Source organism: Mobula hypostoma, chromosome 1, assembly GCF_963921235.1.
Source record: "Mobula hypostoma chromosome 1, sMobHyp1.1, whole genome shotgun sequence".
Classification (NCBI taxonomy): domain Eukaryota; kingdom Metazoa; phylum Chordata; class Chondrichthyes; order Myliobatiformes; family Myliobatidae; genus Mobula; species Mobula hypostoma.
Window position 1 is genome coordinate 218,604,634 of NC_086097.1, and position 24,373 is coordinate 218,629,006.

Here is a 24,373-nt window from a genome sequence, read left to right on the forward strand (position 1 = left end):
GTTCTTACTGTTTTTGTTGCACGCTGAAAATATTCAACTTTGCCTGGATTGTTCCAAGTCCATAAATCTATTCAATCATCCTGTTTACTATGCCAATTGTTGGATTTTGATGCTTTTTGTCCAAGGTTTTTTCATAAGTCTGCAAAGAGGCGCAGGACCTGTTGCTTTACGATCATTTTATTTACCATTATTAGAACAAAGAAAGTCTAAAATGGACAGTAACAGGAACAGAGGCTAGTAGCAAAAGAAAACAGATGGTGCCCAATGTAGAACAGCTTTTTTTATAAATAGATAAGAAATATTCCATACAAATTTACATATATGAATCAGCCATTCAGAAAGCCCTTATTTAAATAATGCCGCACCAGGAAAAGCTTCCAGTGCTTTTCAGAATTATACAAATGTAATCACTAGGGGGGGCACACTGAACAATCGCATATACATACTGTGACCACTAGGAAGCACATCTTGTTGGTCTTTTTTTTAATGGGTTCTTTTGTGTTTCTTGTTTTATGGCTGCCTGTAAGGAGATGAACCTCAAGGTTGTATGATGTATACATGCTATGAAAATAACTGTACTTTGAACTTTGAAGCAGAGTTACTTGTACATAAGTAATTATATTGTATAAAATATAAGCAGAAAATTAATTGTTCAACTGCAAAGAAAATAACAATTAGACAGTGGGATCCAACTGAACTTTTTCCATTGTGTACAGGCAATGTGTACAGTTTCTTTGCATGCAGTTCTTAAACTTTAAATATTCCTCATTTCTGCTTTTGGCTGTAACTGCAAAATTAAGTAATATAAAATCAAATATTTTATTATAAATATTAATTTATTAATATAAAATATAATGTAGCTGTAATTAAACCTCCTTTGCTTCAAGATATTTAGGATGCCTAGTTCTCCCTAGGGACAGAAATAATTTTGCCTGCTTAAGTTTGAAATTGTCATTAGGTCACAGGTGTATTTGTAAATATATCTATTGTGTGATTTTTCAAACTTGGTTCCCATAGTTCCATGCACCTCAATTAAAGGTTTTGTGTAATTATGACTAGCATGTACATAACTACTGATACAGCATGCAGAAGCAACTTGCATATTATTTATCACAGTTTGAATGTTAAATAGGTTCATTTAAATGCAAGAATCCTCTTTAGAATTCAAGTACTATCACTGTGTAACTGTGATTTACAATTATAAATCATAAACAAAATTAATTGGTAAATAGCTCTGTATTAGAAATTGAAATGTTAGAAACATCTCAGTGATTTATGCACACTGAATTACTATTAAGTTATATTTTAGTGAATTAATAAATGACATGCATATTGAATTAATTATTATTGTTCAACTGTGCAGTTTTAAACAATATTCTTGTCATCTCTGTGGGTGCTCATTTTTGACTAATACACTTTGATATTCAGTAACAGATAAACACCAGTTTAAACCTGATCATATGCTGTACAGATTTCGATATGATGATGGAACATACCATCCAAGATGTGAAATTCAAGATGTTATTTCGAAGGTACAGACCTCATGAAGATCAATTGCTACATATTAATACTTTATGCAGTTGAAAATCTAAAGGAATGAAAGACTGTATAGAATTTATGCATGTACTTTTTAAGCACGTTTTCAAATAGCCATTTTAATAGTTTCTGTGCCCTAACTGCACCATTTTTCATTGATTGACAACATGTAAAGAAATAAGAAATAGAAACAGGAGAAACAGGACCATATGCCTGTTTTACCTTTCAGTAAGGTAATTATTGATGTTTCCATAAAACCGTAAGACCATTAGACATAGGACCAGAATTTTATTGGCCATTTGGCCTATCGAGTATGCTCTGCTATTCGATCATGCCTGATCCTTTTTCCCTTCCTTTTTAGCTCAACTCTGCTGCTTTCTCCCCATAACCTTTGATTCTGTGGCCAATCAAGAACTTATCAATCTCTGCTTTAAATACACCCAATGACCTGGCCTCCGCAGCTGTCTGTGGTAACAAATTCCACAAATTCACCACACTCTGGCTAAAGAAATTTCTCTGCAGCTCTGTTTTAAATGGACACCTGTCTATCTTGAGGCTGTGTCCTCTTGTCTTAGACTCTCCCACCATGTGAAATATCCTTTCCACATCTACTCTGTCTAGGCTTTTTGACATGTGAAAGGTTTCAATTAGATTCCCTCCTCATCCTTCTATATTCCACTGATTGCAGGCCCAGAGCCATCAAACGTTCCTCATAAGATAACCTTTTCATTCCCGGAATCATCCTTGTGAACCTCCTCTGGACCCTCTCCAATGTCAGCACATCTTTTCTTAGATGAGAAGCCCAAAACTGTTCACTATACTCAAGGTTAGGCCTCATCAATGCCTTATAAAGCCTCAGCATCACATACCTGCTGTTATATTCTAGACCTCTTGAAATGAATGCTAACATGGCATTTGCCTTCCTCACCACCAACTCATCATGCAAATTAACATTAACGGTGTTCTGCAATGGGACTCCCAAGTCCCTTTACATCTCAGATTTTTGGATTTTCTCCCTGTTTAGAAAATAGTCTGCACATTTATTTCCACTACCAAAGTGCATGACCATGCATTTTCCAACATTGTATTTCATTTGCCACTTTCTTGCCCATCCTCCTAATCGGTCTAATTACTTCTGCAGCCTTCCTGCTTCCTCAACACTGCCTGCTCCTCTACAATCTTCAAACTTGGCAACAAGGCCATCTATTTCATCATCTAAATCATTTATATACAGCATAAAAAGAAATGGTCTCAACACCGACTCCTGTGGAACACCACTAGTCACTGACAGCCAACCAGAAAAGGATCCTTTTATTCCCACTCACTGCCTCCTACCAATCAGCCAATGCTCTAACCATGTTAGTAACCTTGCTGTAATACCTTGGGCCCTTAACTTGGTAAGCGGCCTCGTGTGTGGCACCTTATCAAAGGCCTTCTGAAAATCCAAATATACAACATCCACCTCATCCCCTTTATCCCCTTTATCTATCTCCTCAAAGAATTCCAACAGGTTCATCAGGCAGGATCTTCCCTTGAGGAAGCCATGCTGACTTTGTACTATCCTGTCTTGTGTCACTAAGTACTCCATAACCTTATGCTTAACAATTGACTCCAACATCTTCCCAACCACTGAGGTTAGGCTAACTGATCTATGATTTCGTTTCTGCTGTCTTCCTCCATTCTTAAAGAGTAGAGAGACATTTTCAATTTTCCAGTCCTCTGGCACCATGCCAGAGCCCAATGATTTTAGAAAGATTATTACTAATGCCTCCACAATGTCTACCACTACCTCTTTCAGAACCCCAGGGTGCAGCTCACTGGTCTGGGTGACTTATGCACCTTTAGGTTTTTCAGCTTTTTGAGCACCTTCTCCCTTGTATTAGTAACTGTACTCACTTCGTTTCCCTTGCACCCTTCAACACCAGGCACACTGCTAGTGAATTCCACAGTGATGACTGATGCAAAATACCTATTCAGTTCATCTGCCAACTCCTTGATCCCCGTTATTATTTCTCTGGCCTCATTTTCTAGCATTCTTTTTCAATCCAGCTCGATATTGTTTGCTAGTTTGCTTTCATGTTTCAATTTTTCCCTCCTAATGTTTCTTTTATTTGCATTCTGTAGTTTTTTAAAAGCATCCCAATCCCCTTTCTTCCCACTAAATTTTGCTTTGTTTTGTGTCCTATCCTTTGCTTTTACTTCTCTTGTGAGCCATGGTTGTACTATTTTGCCATTTGAGAATTTCTTTGTTTATGGAGTACATTTATTCTGCACCTTCTCATTTTCCCCAGAAACTTGAGCCATTGTCGTTCGACTGTCATCCCTGGTGCCATCTCCTTCCAATTTACTCTTTCTTTCTTTTTCAATCTTTTTATTAGTTTCATAAAGATATAAACATAACATGGTAGTAGTACAAAGTTATTGGGAATACATTATTATAATTAATATGAGCAATTATAAAGCCAAATAATACTTAAATGATAAAACTCCCAATCATATAGGATACAATTTACTTTGGCCAACTCTCTCATACCACTGTAATTTTCTTTATTCCATTGAAATACTGCTACATCAGGCTTTTCTTTCTCCCCATCAAATTTCAAGATGAACTTAAACACATTGTGATCACTGCCTCCTAAGGGGTCTTTTACCTTAAATTCCCTAATCACCTCCGGTTCATTACATAACACCCAATCCAGTATAGCTGATCCCCTAGTAGGCTCAATGACAATGCTGTCTTGTAGGTATTCAACAAATTCACTCTCTTGAGATCCATTACCAACCTGATTTGATTTTCCCAATCTACCTGCATGTTAAAGTCTCCCATGACTATCATAATGTTGCACTTTTGACCCACCTTTTCTATTTCCCATTGTATTCTGTAGTCCACATCTCAGCTGCTGTTTGGAGGCCTGTATATAACGGCCATCAGGTCCTTTAACCCTTGCAGTGTCCTGTGGATCCTTCAACCCACAAGGATTCAACATCTTCCAATCCTATGTCACAACTTTCTAATAATTTGATGCTATTCTTTACCAGTAGAGCCACACCCCCGGCCCCCACCAAACCTCTGACCACCTTCCTATCCGTCCGATACAATGTATAACCTTGAACGTTCAGCTCCCAAGTACAACTATCCAGCCATGATTCAGTGATGGCCACAACATCACACCTGACAATCTGTAAAAGGGCAACAAGATCGTCCACCTTATTTCTTATACTCAGTGCATTGAGATGTAACACTTTGAGTACTGTATTTGCTACCCTTTTTGATTCTGCAACCCTATTGCAGTGATATATGTGTATCTATCTATCTATCTATATGTGTGTGTGTGTGTGTGTGTGTGTGTGTATATCACGTTTCAGGTCAATGTCCTTTCATCAGAAATAGGAAAGTGAGAAAGTGCCTTATGTGTCAGTGGAGTGGGGCAGTAGAGAGAAGAAGGGGGGAAGTCTATCTATGATAGGGTGAAGACCAAGGTTGGTCTAGTGGCACAATGTTTTCAGTACCCTCTAGTCAATTATTGCTTGATCTTTCTGAGGGAATATAAACCAGAGGGATAGATGAGGACAGTGAGAAAGAAAAAAACAACCAACCTACTACAGCTGTGAGATGCAGAAATGCAAATATGAAATCTGAGAGAAATTGGAAGGACTCAGTGTTCCATTCTCACTCTGATTTCCAGGTGGTCCCAAAGCTGGGAGTCCATTGTATGGTACCTTATTTTCCAGCAATGATATTTTCACAAAAAGTACATTCAGGGAAACCCAGTTATATGATCTAATTTCTTTCTTAAATTTTATCTTTAAGAATAAAGATATTGCAGAATTAATAAACTGTGTGAGATGCATAAGTATATAGGGTAGAGGAGTAGGGATAACCTTCACAATCCTCAGACTTGATCCTCTATTTTAGTAGAATGTGCCAATCCTATACTTCACTTCCTGACTGCCATAGCATTGTATACAGTCAAGATCGAAAGCACTTTTTAGTTGACAGCTTGCAAGTAAATGAAACACTGATGGTAGAGGTGATGTATGGAAGCAGGAATTTGGCGTGATAGAGTTGGACTTGTAAAGAGGTGGAGAAGAGGGAGAATGGAATGAGAGGAGGGGGAAATCTTGTTGAGGAAAAGCTAGATAGAAGGGAGCAAGGCAACCTATTGAGAGTTGTGGAAAAGCAGGTTTGAAAGGAGATAAGGGAAAGGGAGGATGGGGGAGATGTAATTGCTACAACAAATTATGTAAGCATGTTGGTGTGAAATAAAGTAGCAAGACATCATTGAATAGAAAAGTAATCAAGGCATTAGTTCAGAACGGCACAACAATGTAGCCCGTGAAATTAGAAAAGAATAAACAGAAATAAAGTAGTAAATATTATTCTATTACTATGTTCCTACATTGCGTTATTTTACTGCTGGCAGAAAAATCATATTATCTTTTGTTGACAGGGTGTGAGACTTTACTACCGACTTCATAGTCTATTTACTCCTGTGATTAAGTAAGTAAAATAAAATATTGTTTCAATATATAGTGACAGTTTGAACAGATTTCTGAGTATCCCTGCAGTATGCAGAGAACTATAATAGAAAATATACTGGTTTGCTCTTAACTTTAGTGTCTCTAGGATGTTTTCAGTTTTCAAATCTTTTTGTGTGATGAGTTTCATGAAAAGGATATTGCAGGTTAGCTATCTAATCCAAAACTTAGTAAACTCTAGCATGCACACATAACTACCGTCCTAGAATCCTTTGAACCTCAGGGGTTATTTCTGCAAATGAACAATATGGATGCAAAGTTTGGCTTACTTTTGCCAACATTTCTAAAGTGTTATTTGGCTTACCCTGATTTCAGGCCACTTAGTCCAATAGTTAATCACTAGTGGATCCCACCTCTAAGCCAAACTCTGCACAGTATGGGTATTTGTTCTGGTTCATGTAACTAAAACTAAGGAATCATGCTTCTTCAGATTCTCTTCAAGGTGCTTGTGGTTTTTGGCTGATTGAATGATCCATTTTCCCCAGCCTATGTTGGAATATCTATCCATCAACTTGGTTTGATTAACATGGGAATAACATTTTAAGGGAGATTAATTCTTAGAAAATAGATAGTAGATGTAAGGTAGCTTGAATTTAATTGAGATAATTTCATTAGATTTTCTTCTTAAAGTATTTGCAGAAGCTTCAGTTGTAAATTTTAAAACACTTTAACAGCATGTTTAACTTTAAATAGTTTCACTAATGATCTCTGGAAATTTTGTTATCGAGAACCTCCTGTGGTGACGCACACTGTTTTGATTCATGATCAGGTAAAACTTGATGCAGGTCAGAGCAGACTTATTGGGTAAGCAACCAGGAAGAATACAAAGATTAGATCAATGGAAGTGTTAATGTTACATTCCCTTCACTCCTCTTTAAACTGTATACTGCACATGGAGCTAATGAATTCAGAGTGAGTGTTAAGGATAAGATCATAAGATATAGGAGCAGAATTAGACCATATGGCCAATCGGGTCTGTAAAACCATTCCATCATGGCTGATTTATTTTCCCACTCAACCCCATTTTCCTCCCTCTCTCCATTAGCATTAACACCATGACGAGTCAAGAACTATCAACCTCTGCTTTAAGTATACTCAATGACTTGGTCTCCACAGCTATCTGTGGCAATGAATTCCACAGATTCACCACCCTCTGGCTGAAGAGATTTCTCCTCATCTCCATTCTAAATGGACACCCCTCTATTCTGAGGCTATGCACTCCGGTCCTAGACTCAACCATTATTGGAAACATCCTCTCCACATCTACTCTGTATAGGCCTTTTAATATTCGATAGGTTTCAATGAAATCCTCCATCATTCATCTAACTCCGGCGAATACAGGCCCAGAGCCACCAAATGCTCCTCATATGTTAACCCTTTCATTCTTGGAATCGGTCTTGTGAACATCCTCTGGACCCTCTCCAATTGCAGTATATCTTTTCTTAGATAAAGGGCCCAAAACTGCGTAGAATACTCCAAGTGCATTTTGACCAATGGCTTATAAAGCCTCAGCATTAATTACATCTATGCTCTTATATTCTAGTCCTCTAGAAATGAATGCTAACATTGCATCTGCCTTCCTTACGGAATGTTAATTTGTAAGGGATGCTGAACAAGGGCTCCAAAGTCCCTTTGCATTTCTGATTTTTGAATTTTCTTCCCACTTAGAAAGAGTTATTCTTACTACCAAAGTGCATGGCCATATACTTCCCTACACTATATTCCATCTGCCACTTCTTTGCCCATTCTCCCAACCTGTCCAAGGCCTTTTGTAGACTCCCTGCCTCCTTAAAACTACCTGTCCCTCCAACTATGTTCATATTGTTTCCAAACCTGGCCATAAAGCCATCAATTCTGTCGTCTAAATAATTGAAATATGAGAAGAAAAGAAGTGGTCCCAATACTGACCCCTGTGGAACACCACTATTCAGGTCTCTGCTGACCAGAATAGGCCCCCTTTAATCCCACTCTTTGCACTCTGCATTCATCCAACCTTCTATCCATCTAATATCTTTCCTGTAATACCATGGGTTCTTATCTTGTTAAGCAGCCTCATGTGTGGCACCTAGTTAAAGGCCTTCTGAAAATTCAAGTAAACAAAATCCACTAACTCCCCTTTGTCCATCCTGTCTGTTATTTCCTCGAAGAATTCCAACAGATTTGTCAGACAAGAGTTCCTCTTAAGGAAACCATGCTAACTTTGGTTTACTTTATAAAGTGCCTCCAAGAACACCAAAAGCTCATTCTAAATAATTGACTCCAACATCCTCCCAACCACTGAAGTCAGACTAAATGGCCCATAATTTCCTTTTTTCTGCCACCCTTCCTTCTTAAAGATTCCAGTCCTCTGGAACCATTTCAGATTCTCGTGATTCTTGAAAGATTATTACAAGTGCCTTCACAATCTCTTCAGCTACCCCTTTCCGAACCCTGGTGTGTAGTCAATTTGGTCCAGGTGAGTTATCTACTTTCAAACCGTTCAGTTTCCCAAGCACCTTCTCCCTTGTAATTGCAACTACAAGCACGTCTCCCACCCAACACTCTCGAATTTCTGGCGTACTGCTAGTGTCTTCCACGGTGAAAATGGACACAAAATATTTATTAAGTTTGTCTGCCATGTTTGTGTCCCCCATTTCTACCCCTGCAGTGTCATTTTCCAGCCTTTCAATACCCACTCTTGCCTCTCTTTTACTATTTATATATCTAAAAAAAACTATTGCTATCCTCTTTTATATTATTGGCTAGCCTACCTTCACATTTCATCTTTTCTCTCCTTATGGCTGTTTTAGTTGCCATCTGTTGGTTTTTAAAAGTTTCCTGATCCTTTAACCTCCTCCTAATTTTGCTACATTATATGTCCTCTCTTATGTTTTTATGCTGTGCTTGACTTCCTTTGTCAGCCAAGGTTACCTCATCCTCCCTTTAGAATACCTTTTCATCTTTGGATGTACCTATACTGCGCCTTCTGAATTACCCCCAGAAACTTCAGTCTGATACATCTACTGATTCACTGATACACTTCTAACTTCTTCTCAAACTGCAGGGTGAATTCTATCTTATTATGATCTCTGCCTCTTAACGGTTCCTTTTCCTTAAGTTCACTAATCAAGTCTGGGCCACTCAATCCAGAATGACCTTTCCCCTAGTGGGGTCAACAACAAGCTGCTCCCTCCAAGATGATCCCCATGTGAAACTGCAGTTAAATCAATGCAATGCTCGCTGAAGTATCCAAAAGCCCAAATTCTTGTATTTAAATAAAAAAAACCGGTCCTCACTGAAATTCTGAAATGTTTTGTAATTGTTCATTTCCTAATAATAGTTGCAATGCAAACGGATAAATAAAGGATAGTAGTCACATTAAAATATTTGCTTAAGCTGGGAAACAATTTTCATAACTTGTTTTATCATCTATTTAAAAAAGATCTAGTGAGGAGTCAGGGTCAAACCCTGAATTAGTTCGCTGGATGGGAAGATATGCTCACCTGTGCTTTCAGCTGAAATTATTCCAAGGCAACCTGGGCAGATTCCACGCATGTAGGGAAAGTATTTGCTGTGCAAACAGATGTTTATCAGGTTTAAGCATAATGCTTATGGCAATGACTGTGTTGAATTATGTACAGTGTACACTGTTAACTGAAGTGTTTTTTATTTAGGGATAAAGACTACCATCTAAGAACTTACAAGTCAGTGGTCATGGCAAACAAGCTGACAGACTGGCTAATTGCACAGGTAAAGAAAATCAGATATTTATTGTAGAATCTAAAATAAATAAGTCAGTTCCTCAAGAATTTGTTTCACTGATTAGAAATATATTGGGTGTATGGGATGGGACACTCAGATGGCCCTGAAGAATCAGCCAAGTGATGTTTTATGACATAAATTGAAATGGTGTGGTTTCCTTCAAAGCTGGAGCCGCATGCCTCATTGGTATAGCTTATTCCTGATTTAGTGATTTTACTTATAGATTCCAGTTTAGTAAGGAGGTGAACAGAAAATTAAAGTCAAGACAAAAGGGTTTGGAATCTGGAGGATAAGGATTAGCAGTAGCACACAGATGAAATGAAGAATATTCATAGCCCAGGGATATAAGTGAGTGAGGAAGGAAAGGAGAATGAAGCTCAGTCAAATGGATTGGCTGGAATTCGATAATGTTGCAGAGAACCAACAGAATTTGGGGTGCAAGATATCGATGAATTTAGAAGAAAGCATAAGCATGGTTGGGAAGTGAAATATATCTTAGTCAGAGCCACTTTTAGCAACAGGTAACTGTGCTTTCAATGTTGTTATACCATTGTTAATATATTGGGATGATTGAGCTGATAGACACCACTGGTTAATTGCAATACATGTGTTAGACAGGATTGGATATCCATGAATGCACTCTGTAAATCAGAATTCTGGAGTATGTCTAACTTTCCCCCTGCCTTTCAACCCACTATTGAGCCCATGACATTGGGTGGCAATGGGAGTGTTTGTTTGTATATGCTTTTAAAATAACATTGTTAATTATGGTTATTTCTCATTATCATTAGGTTTTATGTGAGCTTAGATTTTACTTTTATTTATATTTTTTATTTTAAGAAATATTTTGATATTATACAGTTTCTAAGTGTCTCCTTATGGGTAAAGTAGTAAAGAACTATGCTAGTGTGAGCTGTTAGAAATCCAACAGGATGGCCCATCAGTAAACCCGTTTATCTGCTGCCTACAGGCAATCTGCAACCTGTGGATTGGTCTGTTTTGTGAAGGTATAGTGATAATGACACTAGGAGAACATCAAGCGTTCCACTACATTTTGGGTCCAGAAAGATCTAGCCCAGCTATTTTCAAACATAAAAATGTAAATTTAAGATGTTAAATGTATTTTCTTCACAGACCTTTGGATTAAGTATACAAAGCAAACTGATTTATACAATCTCCTGCATACAACTGAAGCTGTTGTATCTGTGTAAATATTTTAAAGTTGTGGGCTTATTGTAGGCTCCTTAGGAATTAATGGCATCTCAGAAGCTGATTTTGCAAGTAGGGAAAGGAAATCATGTATTTGGTGAATGTTAATAATTAATTTGTAAGATTGTTTAAAGATCATGTTTACCCTTCATTCTCCGTCCTGTAATTACTTCTGACTTGATTTCATTTTAGTTTACAAGTATTTGATTTTTGAGTATTCAGTGCTCAGTAACAATATTTAAGTCTATAGAAGTTCATCTCAAATCAAAGTGAAGAAGTTTCTAAAGAATGTGCTTTTTCACTTTTGTTTCTTTTTAAAAAAGTTTTACAATCGTTGCAGTTCAAAAGTGGGCATGAAGCACCTTCTGTCAGTTCTAGGCAATCTATTCTTGATTATAGCATTACCTAGTGCAGACTGAAATTATGACAATTATGTTAATTGTGAATATTATTTTATAGTAGCTGCAGCTGTGATTTTTGGCCCCAGACTAAGATCCTAATGCCATTTTTTTTGCTTAGAAACTCAGAGTCTGTGGGCTTCTTGATCAGACAGGTTCAACACCACTGTTTGATTTACAACTTACCAGTAAATCACATGGAAGGAGTTCACAGAGCAGTCATGCAGCCATAGGTTGGGATAGAACATGTAGTTGGATGTACCCACTATTATTCTGGAGAGGCTGAATCAAATCATCTTGCTCCTTTTTTGATGCCCCTCCCCACCTGTCATTTATTAATTCCAAACATCCCAGGGGTCCTCACGATCTGTTGGCTGAATACTGCATCAAGTGTGACACGTATGCTAGAAGCACCACACGAATAATGAAATAGGTAACATTGAAGCTGCATGCTAAATTCTGAGCTATCTTGTGCTACGGAGATGGCATCCACCAAGAGACGAATGAAAAGATTACCAAATTCACTAGGACGTCAGAACTGACGGTGAGAGATTGTAATTTCTTCAGTATGAGTTCAGTTCAGACTACCAAGGGAAAGGATAAATTAAGTGGAATCTTCCCACTAACCAGTCGCTGTGGAACGTGTGGCACAGTGGCGCAGCCAATGGAGTTCTTGTCTCACAGCCCCAGTGATCCAGGTTTGGTCCTGATCTCCAGTGCTGTCCAAGTTGAACTTGCAAGTTTGCCTGTGACTGCGCGAGATTCCCCTGGGTCCTCCAGTTTTTTCCCACAGCCCAGAGGTGAGCAGCTTGGTAAGTGAATTGGTTACTGTAAATTACCCCTGGTGTGTAAGTGTAAGTGCAATCTGGAATTAATGAGAATGTGAGAAAAATTAAATGGGGTGCATTTAGGATTATGGTAAATGGGTGGTTTATGGTTGGCATCGATCTGGAGTGGTGACGGGTCTGTCCGTCTCTGTGATTTTATGAAAACACTGTCAAGCTTGTACTAATCATTTCCAGCCAACTCTTCAACTTAAGATGCTTTATTTTGTTGCTGACAAAAGGCTTTCCACTTTATGCCAAAATATTTATGTTTAATGGATGGAAAAATTAACATTTTGCTGCTTAGAATGGTAATTTCTTGGTCTTACACATGCAGTAGTGAGCTTTACTTCCAGGAATGACTGTTGGTAAACTTTCCTTCCTTACCCATTTTGACTTGACTGTGAAATCTGAACGGTTAACCAGACCATCAGTGACTTGCTTCTGTCACCTAACTGGCTACAGTCGCATCTGCTGTTGCCCCTCCCTGTCTATCAAATCACAGCCACTAAATAAATCATTACCACAATCCATCATTTGTCTCTTCCAATTCATCTACACGCTGGCCCTTAGCAAAGTTGTTCAATATTACATCAGGTCCTGCATCTACATTGTTGACACCAGCTTTAACTTTTTCAGCCTCTAGCATGTTACACGGCTCTCTGATCAGTTAGAATTTCTTATAAAAAATATTAAGAAAACAGAACACTTGTGTTCATTACTACACACTTTATTTGCTGGCCGCAAGCTCTATCTCTCTGTTTGGCAACTGAGACTGAAACAAACTAACCTTGTCATTTATGACCTGCAAAATGTTTCAGACCATGTAACTACATTGGGATTTAAATAGTTCACTTTCACATGAATAAAATTGCCTGCTTTCTCGCTTGTTCAAGCCATCCATCGTTGGGATTCTTTTATTTTCCTTCATTTCCACATGACATAATTGTAGACCATCCCAGGATTAGAAAGTCCTGACACAGGTACTTGTACATATAAGCAAGCTCACATAATGTTATCAAATTCAAAAATCCAATGTATGTGCACATGCTCATTTCAACAAACCGCTGAAGTCTTGTCTGAAACCATAGAAACCATAGAAACTACAGCACAGAAACAGGCCTTTTGGCCCTTCTTGGCTGTGCCGAACCGTCTGCCTTTCTTACTAGTCTTGTATGTTTTTGGTTCTAGTCAATATAATGCAGTGGAGGCTTAGTAACCACACCGAGTGTCTTTCTAAAATATATTCTGACTTGGGGACAAAGTACTATAAAAATAGATCCTGTTTATTACCCAGGGGTGGCCTTTGTCTGAACAGAGTACTGACCAGAATTGCACCCCTACAGTAACTTGTGATAATAGAAAACTCCTGCTTTTTAACCTGAGGCCCATTCACCATCATTGTAGTTAAGCAATGCATCAATTTAAAAATTCTTCATCTATTTTAAATGGCTCTGTGATCTAATCGGGCTCATAAGATACTGCTTAAAACATACCTCTTTTACGAAGCTTGGCCTTAATCTTCAAAGTCTTAGCTTCACATTTTGTTTCATTACTCTCCTAAGAAGTTTTTAGAGTGTTTTACTATGTTCAAGACACTATATAAATGCAAATTGTTGTTGAATCATACTTTTGAAAACTGGTTTATCCATTAGCATTCAGGATTATGAAAATATTTCTTATATTATGCTAAAGGTGTTTTAATTTTTTTGTGAAATAAATACTTAAAAAATTTAATCAGGATGTTTTGGCTATTATATTGTTAGAACGTGCAATGTCGAATGTCTATTACCTTATCACCAGGGAGACTGTAAGACCAGAGAGGAAGCAATAATCCTGGGTGTGGAACTGTGTGACAATGGTTTTATGCACCACGGTAAGGCTAAATTCAGTGCATTCTTCTGGTATCAGATCTCTTAGAGCAGTAAGTTGGCAGAATGTTTATGCTGAATTTCAGACTTGTCACATGAAAAATAAACTTTTCAAGTTTTCTGTTGTTAGCTGCAATTTTACAAGAATACCTTTCCCATGCCCATATTAAAGTATTGGTCTTCATTTTGATTTCATTAATTAAATGTATTTTTCTGAAAAATATATTTCTATAGAATTAAAGGTATTATGGTAAATTATAACAAGTTTTATGTGATTTCGGAGTATAACTGAGTATGAAAATATATTTCTTTATTGCAAATAATAATAAAACAGTGGAAAATCAGAGGTCTGTTGATTCCCTCGAAGAACTGTTTAGTTAGTCTCAATTTTTGACTTCACATATCTTTGCCGATAAAGCTTGAGCTGAAATTGTTATTTTTCACATTGTTTTTCTTTGCAGTACTTGAAAAGAGTGAATTTAAAGATGAAACCCTTTTATTCCGATTTTTTGCTGATGAGGAAATAGAAGGCTCAAATTTAAGGCAGAAGCACATGCGACATGACTTGAAAATAGTCGAAAATGTTATAGCCAAGTCATTGTTGGTAGGTATCTCTGACTACTATAAATGTGTGAGATGGGACTGTTTGCATCACAAATGTAAGCATTCAAAGCAAAATCAATTATTATTTTGATTTGTTAGTAACAGGAATTAGTTTCTTCCTTTGAGAGTACCTTACAATGATATGTAAAATACTTGATACCAAGATTAAAATACTTGGTACCAAACTCAAAATGTTTGTAAATTAGTTGTGAGTGAAATTCTACACATATATTTTTATATGCAGTAAGTCTACTATAAATGCAATCTAATAAAAGTGTAGAATGTTGTGTTTTACTCCGTGCTGCCTTGTTTCAGGGTGTATCGCCCACTGATCACCTCTCATTCAATATGTTGTAGGTTCAAGTGTTGCTCTATAAATTTTAAGTGTGGTCTCAACTGGCAAACTATTCTTATTTTGAATAAAAAGTTAAAACACCTCATGCAGATTTTATGTAAGTTATCGGAAAATTGTGGACAAATCCATAGCTGAATCTTTTCTGCAAAAACCTCAATTGCCAGACTTCAGGCTTAAAGATCACATTGAGTTTCACCTGCTCAAGTGTGAACTGTTTCAATCTGCCCTCACAAGGAGCAACAGTGTTTTGATGCTTTGCCAAAGTTTCACCTGAGCTCCAGTGGTATAATGATTATGCTTTCAAATCCATTAGTTCTTTTTCTCTGCTGAATATGGTAAGTGAGCTCCTCCATTCCTCATCTGTAACCTAATTTCAGTTAACATTTGTTGTCTTCAGAGAGCATTGAAAGGCAGATCATATAATGTTTTATTGTCATTACTTTCTGATCTGCCAAAGAAGTTTTAATTTAGTAAGACTTTGGGGACATTACAGTAGTGTAGCAATTCACACGATACTATTACAGTTCCAGTGTCAAAATTCAGAGTTCAATTCCAGCACTGTTTGTAAGGAGTTTGTATGCCCTCCCTATGACCATGTGGATTTCCTCCAGGTGCTCTGATCTGCTCCCACAGTCCAACCGATCAGTAACTTAACTGGTCATTGAAAATTGTCCAGTCATTAGGCCATGCCATTCTCCAAACAAACAAACAAGCATATATTTATATATAAAACTGACAATAATTGGAATTTAAAGAAATTTATTTCTTACTTTATTAATTAGGATATTCTTAAGATCTAGTTACAAAGTTGAATGATTAAAATATGCAAAGTGCAGTTGCTGAACTTGTAAACTAATTGTGTTGGGAGCTCGTTACTCATGTAGTAAGGCGTTAACAAATTTAAAACTTTCTTTTAAACTGAAACTAATTATTGCTCAATAAACATCAGAAAACTGCAGATGTTGGAAATCTGAAATAAAGACAGAAATTGTTGAAGCACTCATAAAGTTAGGGTGCATCTGCAAAAGGAGAGGTACTGTTAACTTTTCGGTAAAGTCCCTTTGTCAGAGCTATGAAAGAGAAAAAAAAACACAGTTTAGTTCTACATTTGAAATAGAACTAACTTATTTTCTCTTTTTTTCAGATGAAGTGAAGGGTCTTTGACCTGAAATATAGATTCTGTTTCTTTTTCCACAGATGCTCCCTGATTTGTTGAATGATCCCTTGTTTTCTATTTTTGTTACAAGTTAGAGATTGCTCAATCTCTACAGTTAGCTTTGGTGAGACATTGTTTATCACTGGTGGATGTCTTGAATTGTGCAATCTACTGCCTAGAAACTCAAATTAGAGTAACATATATACTGAAGGAAAATGTTCTAATACCCATGTTTGCTGATATGCAGAGGTGAATTTGCAGCTGTTAATCTGAACGTCTCATTGGACTTTAATATGTTAAATATGAGTATGAATTACTCTATGGGGATTCTCTTTTGCCAAGATCAGCAGAGAAAAAGGTAAACAGCAGGAAGGAAAACAGATGCGATACCATCTGAGGCAGATGCAGCCCATTGGACATTAACCCCACTCAAGATTTAAGCAATAAATTTTAACTGATGACACTGAAGTTTACAAAACAAAGTATAGTTAAACTCTGCCAGATAATATATGAAAACCGGTTTTGTGCCCTTTCCAGTGGGTTTCATAGGACACCAACAAGATGGCTGCTTTAACTCTCTGGCTTGCTTCAAGCAGCAGGTTCATCCAATCATGTGTCTAACAGATCAGACACTCAATTGTCAGAACAGTTGGTAAATTTGTACAACTTGCATAACTACAAAAGGCACAAATCATGATAATCATCATTATGTTGCTAGTTTTTCCCGTGTTCCCCAAAAGGATGTAATAGATGACATTCTTATAACATTGTAGGGTAAAACCATCTCTTCAACCAGACATTAAGTGTGACCAGTTTCAAAACATTTTGTACTTAAATATGAAATGTGCAGAAAGCTGTAACTGTGTGTGTTTACTGAGAAATTCCAGAGAGGCGTAGGCTGAATTTTGGGAATGGGAATCAGCTTCTCCAAAGAATGAAATGGAAGCATCATTCTTCATTGAACGTTGGAAAACAAAATACAGATGCTGGAAATCTGAAACAAAATGAAATAAAAATACTGTAAATATTCAATTGGTCAGGCTGAGGTCAAACACACTTCTGTTCACACCACAGGGTACAGTGAACTTTGAGTTCTTTTCTTAATTCAACTCTGCATCTCATTTCCACATTGACCACTCTGCTAACAAACATATTGATCTAGTTTTCTGAACTGTGCAAAAGAGAATAGTGTGGAACAAGTTATTTATGTTATGAATTGCTCCTTCTCATCCTTTTCCTGGGTATTTTCATGCAGCTCTCTCGCCAGCCTCACTGTTAAAATGTTATTATTAATACCCTCCAATCAAATTAAATAACTATATTTTCCTACATTTAAACTAATGATTATGTTCCTAGTAGTTGGACATAATTATTCCTCTTCATAATCATGGCTTGGCAATGGTGTGTTTTATTGCAGGGAGATTAGATTGAAAATTGAGGGGAAAAGTTACAACTGCAAATGCTAGAAATCTGAATTAAAGATGAATTGCTGGCAACATTCATCAGAAAAGGAGCAATTGTCGAAAGAGAAATGGAGTTTTGTTTTAGGTCAAACACTTCTCAGCTGTTTAGGGATAGGTAGGACAAAGGGAAGGATTGCTGTTGGGATAAACTATTGATGAAGTAATCTGGTTGATAGGTTAATGAAGAAGGAGGACTGGGTTCTTTGTGATGTTGTACTTAAAAAAGAGTTGAGTGAGGGAGCCCAACTAAAATATGTCCCATATAAACAACCAAAGGACAGGCATAGTATGAGCACATACGAGTTCCTGTGACTATACCTTTGATTTTTGTTATGCCTTCTCTCTAACTACTTTCGTTAGCTTCCTCAACTCTTGATCTCTTCAACAGCTCATCGCCTTTATAATTGTGGCCTCATTCTATCAGAGATCTTCCATTTGTCCTATACAGTATATTCTGCCTCACCCTCACTGCAACAAAGAAATAACTAGCTTCATACCATCTCCATTTTACTAAAGATCTTCAGCCTGAATATGCATAGTTTCTCCTCTTGTAGCAGCTGTCTGACTTGCCGAAAAATTTCATTTTCTGTTATTACTATTCCTGCCAATGTTTTATTTCATGTCAAGTTTATTGTTATCTAACTATATACATGAATACCATCAAATGAGACCATGTTTCTCTGAACCAGGGTGGAAAGTACCGTAGTACATATAACACACAATAACTTCGAGAGTAAGGATAAAATCTACAGATGAATTATGCATAAAAAACAAAGTGAAGATTAAACGTTGTAACATACAAAAGAGATAATCAAAATGCAATCAAGCAGTTTTTCATTCATCCTTTTGTTCATTTACTTAATTTATGTATTTAATCATGGACACAAGTATATTTTAGCAGGACTTGGCTGTTCAATGCCAATTGCAGGTTGCAGTTTATTTTGGAAACTGCATTTCCGTTCATTTTCCTGGAACAACTGGACAGCAGAAGTGTATACATCTGGATGCTCTTTATCGACCACAGCTCAGCATTCAGTGCCATCATATCCTCACAGATAATCAATAAACTCCTAGATCTTGACCCTAATACCTCCTTGTGCAATTGGGTTCTCGATTTCCTCACGTGCAGACCCCAGTTAGTTTGGATTGGCAACAACATCTCCTCCACAATCTCCATCAGCACAGGTGCACCACAAGGCTATGTGCTCAGCCCCTGCTCTACTCCCTTTACATTTATGACTGTGTGGCTAAGCACAGTTCCAATGCCATACTCAAGTTTGCTGATGACACCGTTGTCGTTGGCTGAATCGAAGGTGGTGATGAACCAACATATAGGAAAGAGATCTGGCTGAGTGGTGCCACAGCGACAACCTCTCACTCAATGTCAGCAAGATCAAGGAGCTGATTAATGACTTCAGGAGAAGGAAACCAGAGGTCCACGAGCCAGTCCTCGTTGGAGGATCAGAGGTGGAAAGGGTCAACAACTTTAAATTCCTCAGTGTTATAATTTCAGAGGACCTGTCCTGGGCCCAGCAGGTGTGTAATTATGAAGAAATCATGGCAGCGGCTCTACTTCATTTGGAGTTTGCGGGCATTCAGCATCTAAGACTTTAACGCATTTCTATAGATGTGTAGTGGGGAGTATATTGACTGGCTAAGTGGATACGGCCCAGTCCATCATGGGTAAAGCCCTCCTCACCATTGAGCACATTTACATGAAACACTGTAGCAGCAAAGCATCCATCATCTGGGATTCACACACCCAGGACATACTCTCTTCTCACTGTTGCCATCAGGAAGAAGATACAGGAGCCTCAGGACTCACACCACCAGGTTCAGGAACAGTTATTACCCCTCAACCATCAGGCTCTTGAACCAAAGGGAATAACTTCACTTAACTTCGCTTGCCCCATCATTGAGATATTCCCACAACCAATGGATTCACTTTCAAAGACTCTTCATCTCATGTTCTCGATGTGTCTTGCTTATTTATTTATTACTATTCTTTCTTTCTTTCTTTATTTGCACAGTTTGTAGTCTTTTGCACATTGGTTGAATGCCAAAGTTGGTACTGTGTTTCATTAATTCTGTTATGGTATTATTGAGCTTGTCCACAAGAAAATGAAACTCAGGGCTAAATGTGGTGGCATATATGTACTTTGATAATAAATGTACTTGGAACTTTGAAATGATCAGGTGACCTCGAATGGCAAATGTGCCATCACTGCTGATTTGCGTGCTTTGGATTTGAAAAATAGCGAAGTATGGGCAGATGAAGAAAGCTAGGATTATCACAGTAAATGACAAGATTTATAATGTATCTCCTCCATCGATCGAAAGTCTAGACTATTGTGTCAAAGGCTTTGAAACCTTTTTATGTGGTAGAGAAATCTAAATACCACATGGCATGTTTCAATAAAAAGTTTCTTACTATTAAGAAATCTTAAAATAGATCTTAATAATAGGAATATCGTGGACATGCTGTGCACATGTGGGAGTTTGTGCAATTAATAGTAAAGTAATTGGTGCAATGTAGCACATTTAAGAAAACAGCATATGTGACCAATTGACATCAGGCCATATACTACAAATGTTTACATGTCTGTTATAAATTACTCAAGCTATGGTCCAACTCTCAAGTATATTCTCTCACTGTCCTAGATTAAAGCTCAAGATGGAAGTTATGGTTTTACTCTGGAGGAGAGAAACAAGGTTCCTATTGTGAAGTCTGTGGAGAAGGGATCTTATGCTGAGGTGAAGTTCTACACAATTACAAGTAAAACTCTTTTGTAGAATATTATTGCAGTTTGAATAATCATAGTTTAGTAAAATCAATTTTTAATATTTGAGCACGATATTTGTAGTGCATTGTATTGATACCCTCAGAAGTATAAGTGTAAGGTCCCACACAGGAGATTAGTGTGCAAACTTAAAGCACACGGTATTGGGGGTAAGGTATTGGTGTGGGTGGAGAATTGGTTAGCAGACAGGAAGCAAAGAGTGGGAATAAACGGGACCTTTTCAGAATGGCAGGCGGTGACTAGTGGGGTACCGCAAGGCTCAGTGCTGGGACCCCAGTTGTTTACAATATATATTAATGACTTGGATGAGGGAATTAAATGCAGCATCTCCAAGTTTGCGGATGACACGAAGCTGGGTGGCTGTGTTAGCTGTGAGGAGGATGCTAAGAGGATGCAGGGTGACTTGGATAGGTTGGCTGAGTGGGCAAATTCATGGCAGATGCAATTTAATGTGGATAAATGTGAAGTTATCTACTTTGGTGGCAAAAATAGGAAAACAGATTATTATCTGAATGGTGGCCGATTAGGAAAAGGGGAGGTGCAACGAGACCTGGGTGTCATTATACACCAGTCATTGAAAGTGGGCATGCAGGTACAGCAGGCGGTGAAAAAGGCGAACGGTATGCTGGCATTTATAGCGAGAGGATTCGAGTACAGGAGCAGGGAGGTACTACTGCAGTTGTACAAGGCCTTGGTGAGACCACACCTGGAGTATTGTGTGCAGTTTTGGTCCCCTAATCTGAGGAAAGACATCCTTGCCATAGAGGGAGTACAAAGAAGGTTCACCAGATTGATTCCTGGGATGGCAGGACTTTCATATGAAGAAAGACTGGATGAACTGGGCTTGTACTCGTTGGAATTTAGAAGATTGAGGGGGGATCTGATTGAAATGTATAAGATCCTAAAGGGATTGGACAGGCTAGATGCAGGAAGTATGTTCCCGATGTTAGGGAAGTCCAAAACGAGGGGCCACAGTTTGAGGATAGAGGGGAAGCCTTTTAGGACCGAGATTAGGAAAAACTTCTTCACACAGAGAGTGGTGAATCTGTGGAATTCTCTGCCACAGGAAACAGTTGAGGCCAGTTCATTGGCTATATTTAAGAGGGAGTTAGATATGGCCCTTGTGACTACGGGGGTCAGGGGGTATGGAGGGAAGGCTGGGGCGGGGTTCTGAGTTGGATGATCAGCCATGATCATAATAAATGGCGGTGCAGGCTCGAAGGGCCGAATGGCCTACTCCTGTACCTATTTTCTATGTTTCTATGTATGTTTCTATAATGCCTGATCTGGAAATTTTCAGCTGCTGTTGCAAGTTGGATTTTTATACTGTTACATGCACTCTCTTCAGTCCCAGTTACATTTCTTGATGCTTGTCAGGTGTTGAGTTGTGGGGTTGTGAAATGTCATAAGGGGTTTAGGATGTTTGGAAAAGAAACAAATCCTTCATAGACAAAGGATGTGAATAGATTACGCCACGAAAAGGCATGGCATTTGAAGCAAAGATAAGAACATAATAAATGTCCAGTTGAAATTGTTATAAAATATCAAAATCAAAGGACATACAATTTACAAGAAATTAGGTCTACTTCAATACAGTAATCTTTTTATTTCGAAAACATGATTGAAGTATAAAACATCAATAATGTTGTGAGTTTATTAATTGCTTATGTCCAAGTATATGTCTACATCCATTTGGAGTTTCTGTAAACACAAGCTTGAAATGATTCACAATAATCTTATATGACTCATCTTTTCTGTTGTTTATGTAGCAGTTGCTAAGCTGAATGTAACAATCATGTGCCTTCCAATTTTTATGTGATTTCAACCCAGATGGCAGGCCTAGAGGTCGGGAAAAAGATTTTTGCTATCAATGGAGATGTGGTTTTCCTTCGACCCTTTCAGGAAGTCGAATGCTTCCTGCAGCACTGCTTCAATAGCAAGAGGCCTCTCAGGGTGCTTCAGAGCACAAAGCCACGAGAGTAAGTGCTTTTATTTTAGCTTATGCTTTTAATAACGGAGCACATGCCTCAAAAATGACTTCTTGTTTTCATTCACTACTAAATAATTCTAGATATCACTCTGTGATGCACAGTCTCCTCAGAGATACAACAGAAAAACATCCTCTAGGTTATTCAAAGTCACAAAATAAAATTCAAAGGCTGACACTGCTTAGGCTTATCTGAAGTGCAGGATCACCTATTCTCTTTCTTTGGATTAGTTTTCAGAACCCAGTACCTTCTGCATCTCAGCTACAGATATTAAACTGCAGAGGTCTGTAGAGAGACATTGGCATTGATTTACCACTTCCTAGCTCTACAGAACTGCAAACAACTTAGCTGGTAAATAACTAAAGCTTGGTCTGTTATATGCATGACATTTCCTCGAGGAAATTCACTTCAGAAACTTATGTTGAAATGCAAAGTAATGGTTTAAGAATTTTCCCTTAAAGGTTCTAGCAGAGAGGTTTGCACACAGGAAAGAGGTAACAGAGGTTGCTTGCTGCCTGCTGAAGAGGAGCCTCCTGTGATCGTTCAGAATATTAGGATTCTGTCTTTCCTTCATGGGTGCGGAGTTCCTTGTTCAATAAGCAAGTGGTTTCAGAGTGTTGGAAGATAATGCTGGAAATGCTCAAGTAGCATCATTAGAAAGAGGAAAACAGATTTAATTTTCCAAGTTGATGACATGTTTAAAAGTAAGTTGGCCAAATTCCTTGAAGTGTTTGTTGCCAAAGCCCTGTAAAACCTCCTGTAGCAACATTCAGTTTGCTGCCAGTTCTGAAATGACATTCTTGTTGGAAAGTCGCCAAAACTTCATTAGGTTCAGAGTAGAAAAGACCATTCTGTTACCATGCTCAGTCATCAGACAAAGGAAATTCTTGCTCTGATGTGTCACTTATGTTGCAATGACACATCGGAACACCAGGAGACAATCTTGGTGGTATAAGAGCTTGCACTAACGTTGTCTGTGATCTCAGCTGTCTTGTCAGGACAGGAGATGGCACAGGAGATGAAGAGCTTGGTCCCACATAGTTCACTCTTATTGAGATTTACTGTCATTAATACTTGGTTCCATCCGGCTCTGCATCATACCTCCAATAGAAAGCCAAATAATTTGTTATTTTATTCACAATAAAAATAAATAACCTTACCCAGCAGCATTTATTTGTTTGACATTGAACATGAGAGAGGCTTTCATTTTAATGAATACTTGTACAACATACCATGGTGAATGGCTGAATGGACTATGATCTTGATTACCTATATTCATTTTATTTCTGTGCAAAGTATTAAACAAGAGGTACATTACAACATAGTTCATATGAATATGTACATATCCGCTTCTGCTCCCATCCTTCTTTTGAGCATCACCTCATTGTTGAAGTGTTAATATTCTCAAAGTAATGTACACTGCCATATTGCACTAAACTCACATTATTTCATTAAATTCTTTATACATATATCTCTTTACCTAAAATGTTATAAATTAAAATGAGTGCTGAATGATAAAATTATGTTTTATTGCATTTGTCAAGACAGTTTTAACAAGATATTCTTATTTTCAATGACGTACAGTAATCAATCAAAATCTATTTGCTAGTATTTTCATAGATTCAAATAATTATTTAATGAAGCTTTCCCTTTCTTTGGAAGTGTTCTTTAAATGAGCTTAACACCAGGAAGTGACTGCAAGAACACCAACAGAGAAATAAATGCATCATTCCAAGGAGTGAGGGCATTAGTTGCTCAGACCAACATCAGTAACTTTGTATCCATTCCTCCTTTTGTAGTGTGGCTTTCCAATGCATACAGAAGGGTGCAGTGACCCTAAGGTGCACTGCCATTGTGACAAGGTATCGTCCATTTAGGCCACGTGTATT

The 24,373-nt window shown here is 37.8% G+C and overlaps 1 protein-coding gene across 1 annotated transcript in view; it reads left to right on the forward strand.

The window, feature by feature from the left end:
* Positions 1–24,373, forward strand: part of prex2 (phosphatidylinositol-3,4,5-trisphosphate-dependent Rac exchange factor 2) — a 401,147-nt gene that overhangs the window by 155,075 nt on the left and 221,699 nt on the right. The window contains exons 12-18 of the mRNA XM_063064762.1: positions 1,429–1,532; positions 5,988–6,037; positions 9,729–9,804; positions 14,051–14,123; positions 14,580–14,722; positions 20,357–20,449; positions 22,327–22,475. Coding sequence (XP_062920832.1) covers positions 1,429–1,532; positions 5,988–6,037; positions 9,729–9,804; positions 14,051–14,123; positions 14,580–14,722; positions 20,357–20,449; positions 22,327–22,475 — 688 coding nt within the window. The remainder of the gene's footprint in view (positions 1–1,428; positions 1,533–5,987; positions 6,038–9,728; positions 9,805–14,050; positions 14,124–14,579; positions 14,723–20,356; positions 20,450–22,326; positions 22,476–24,373) is intronic.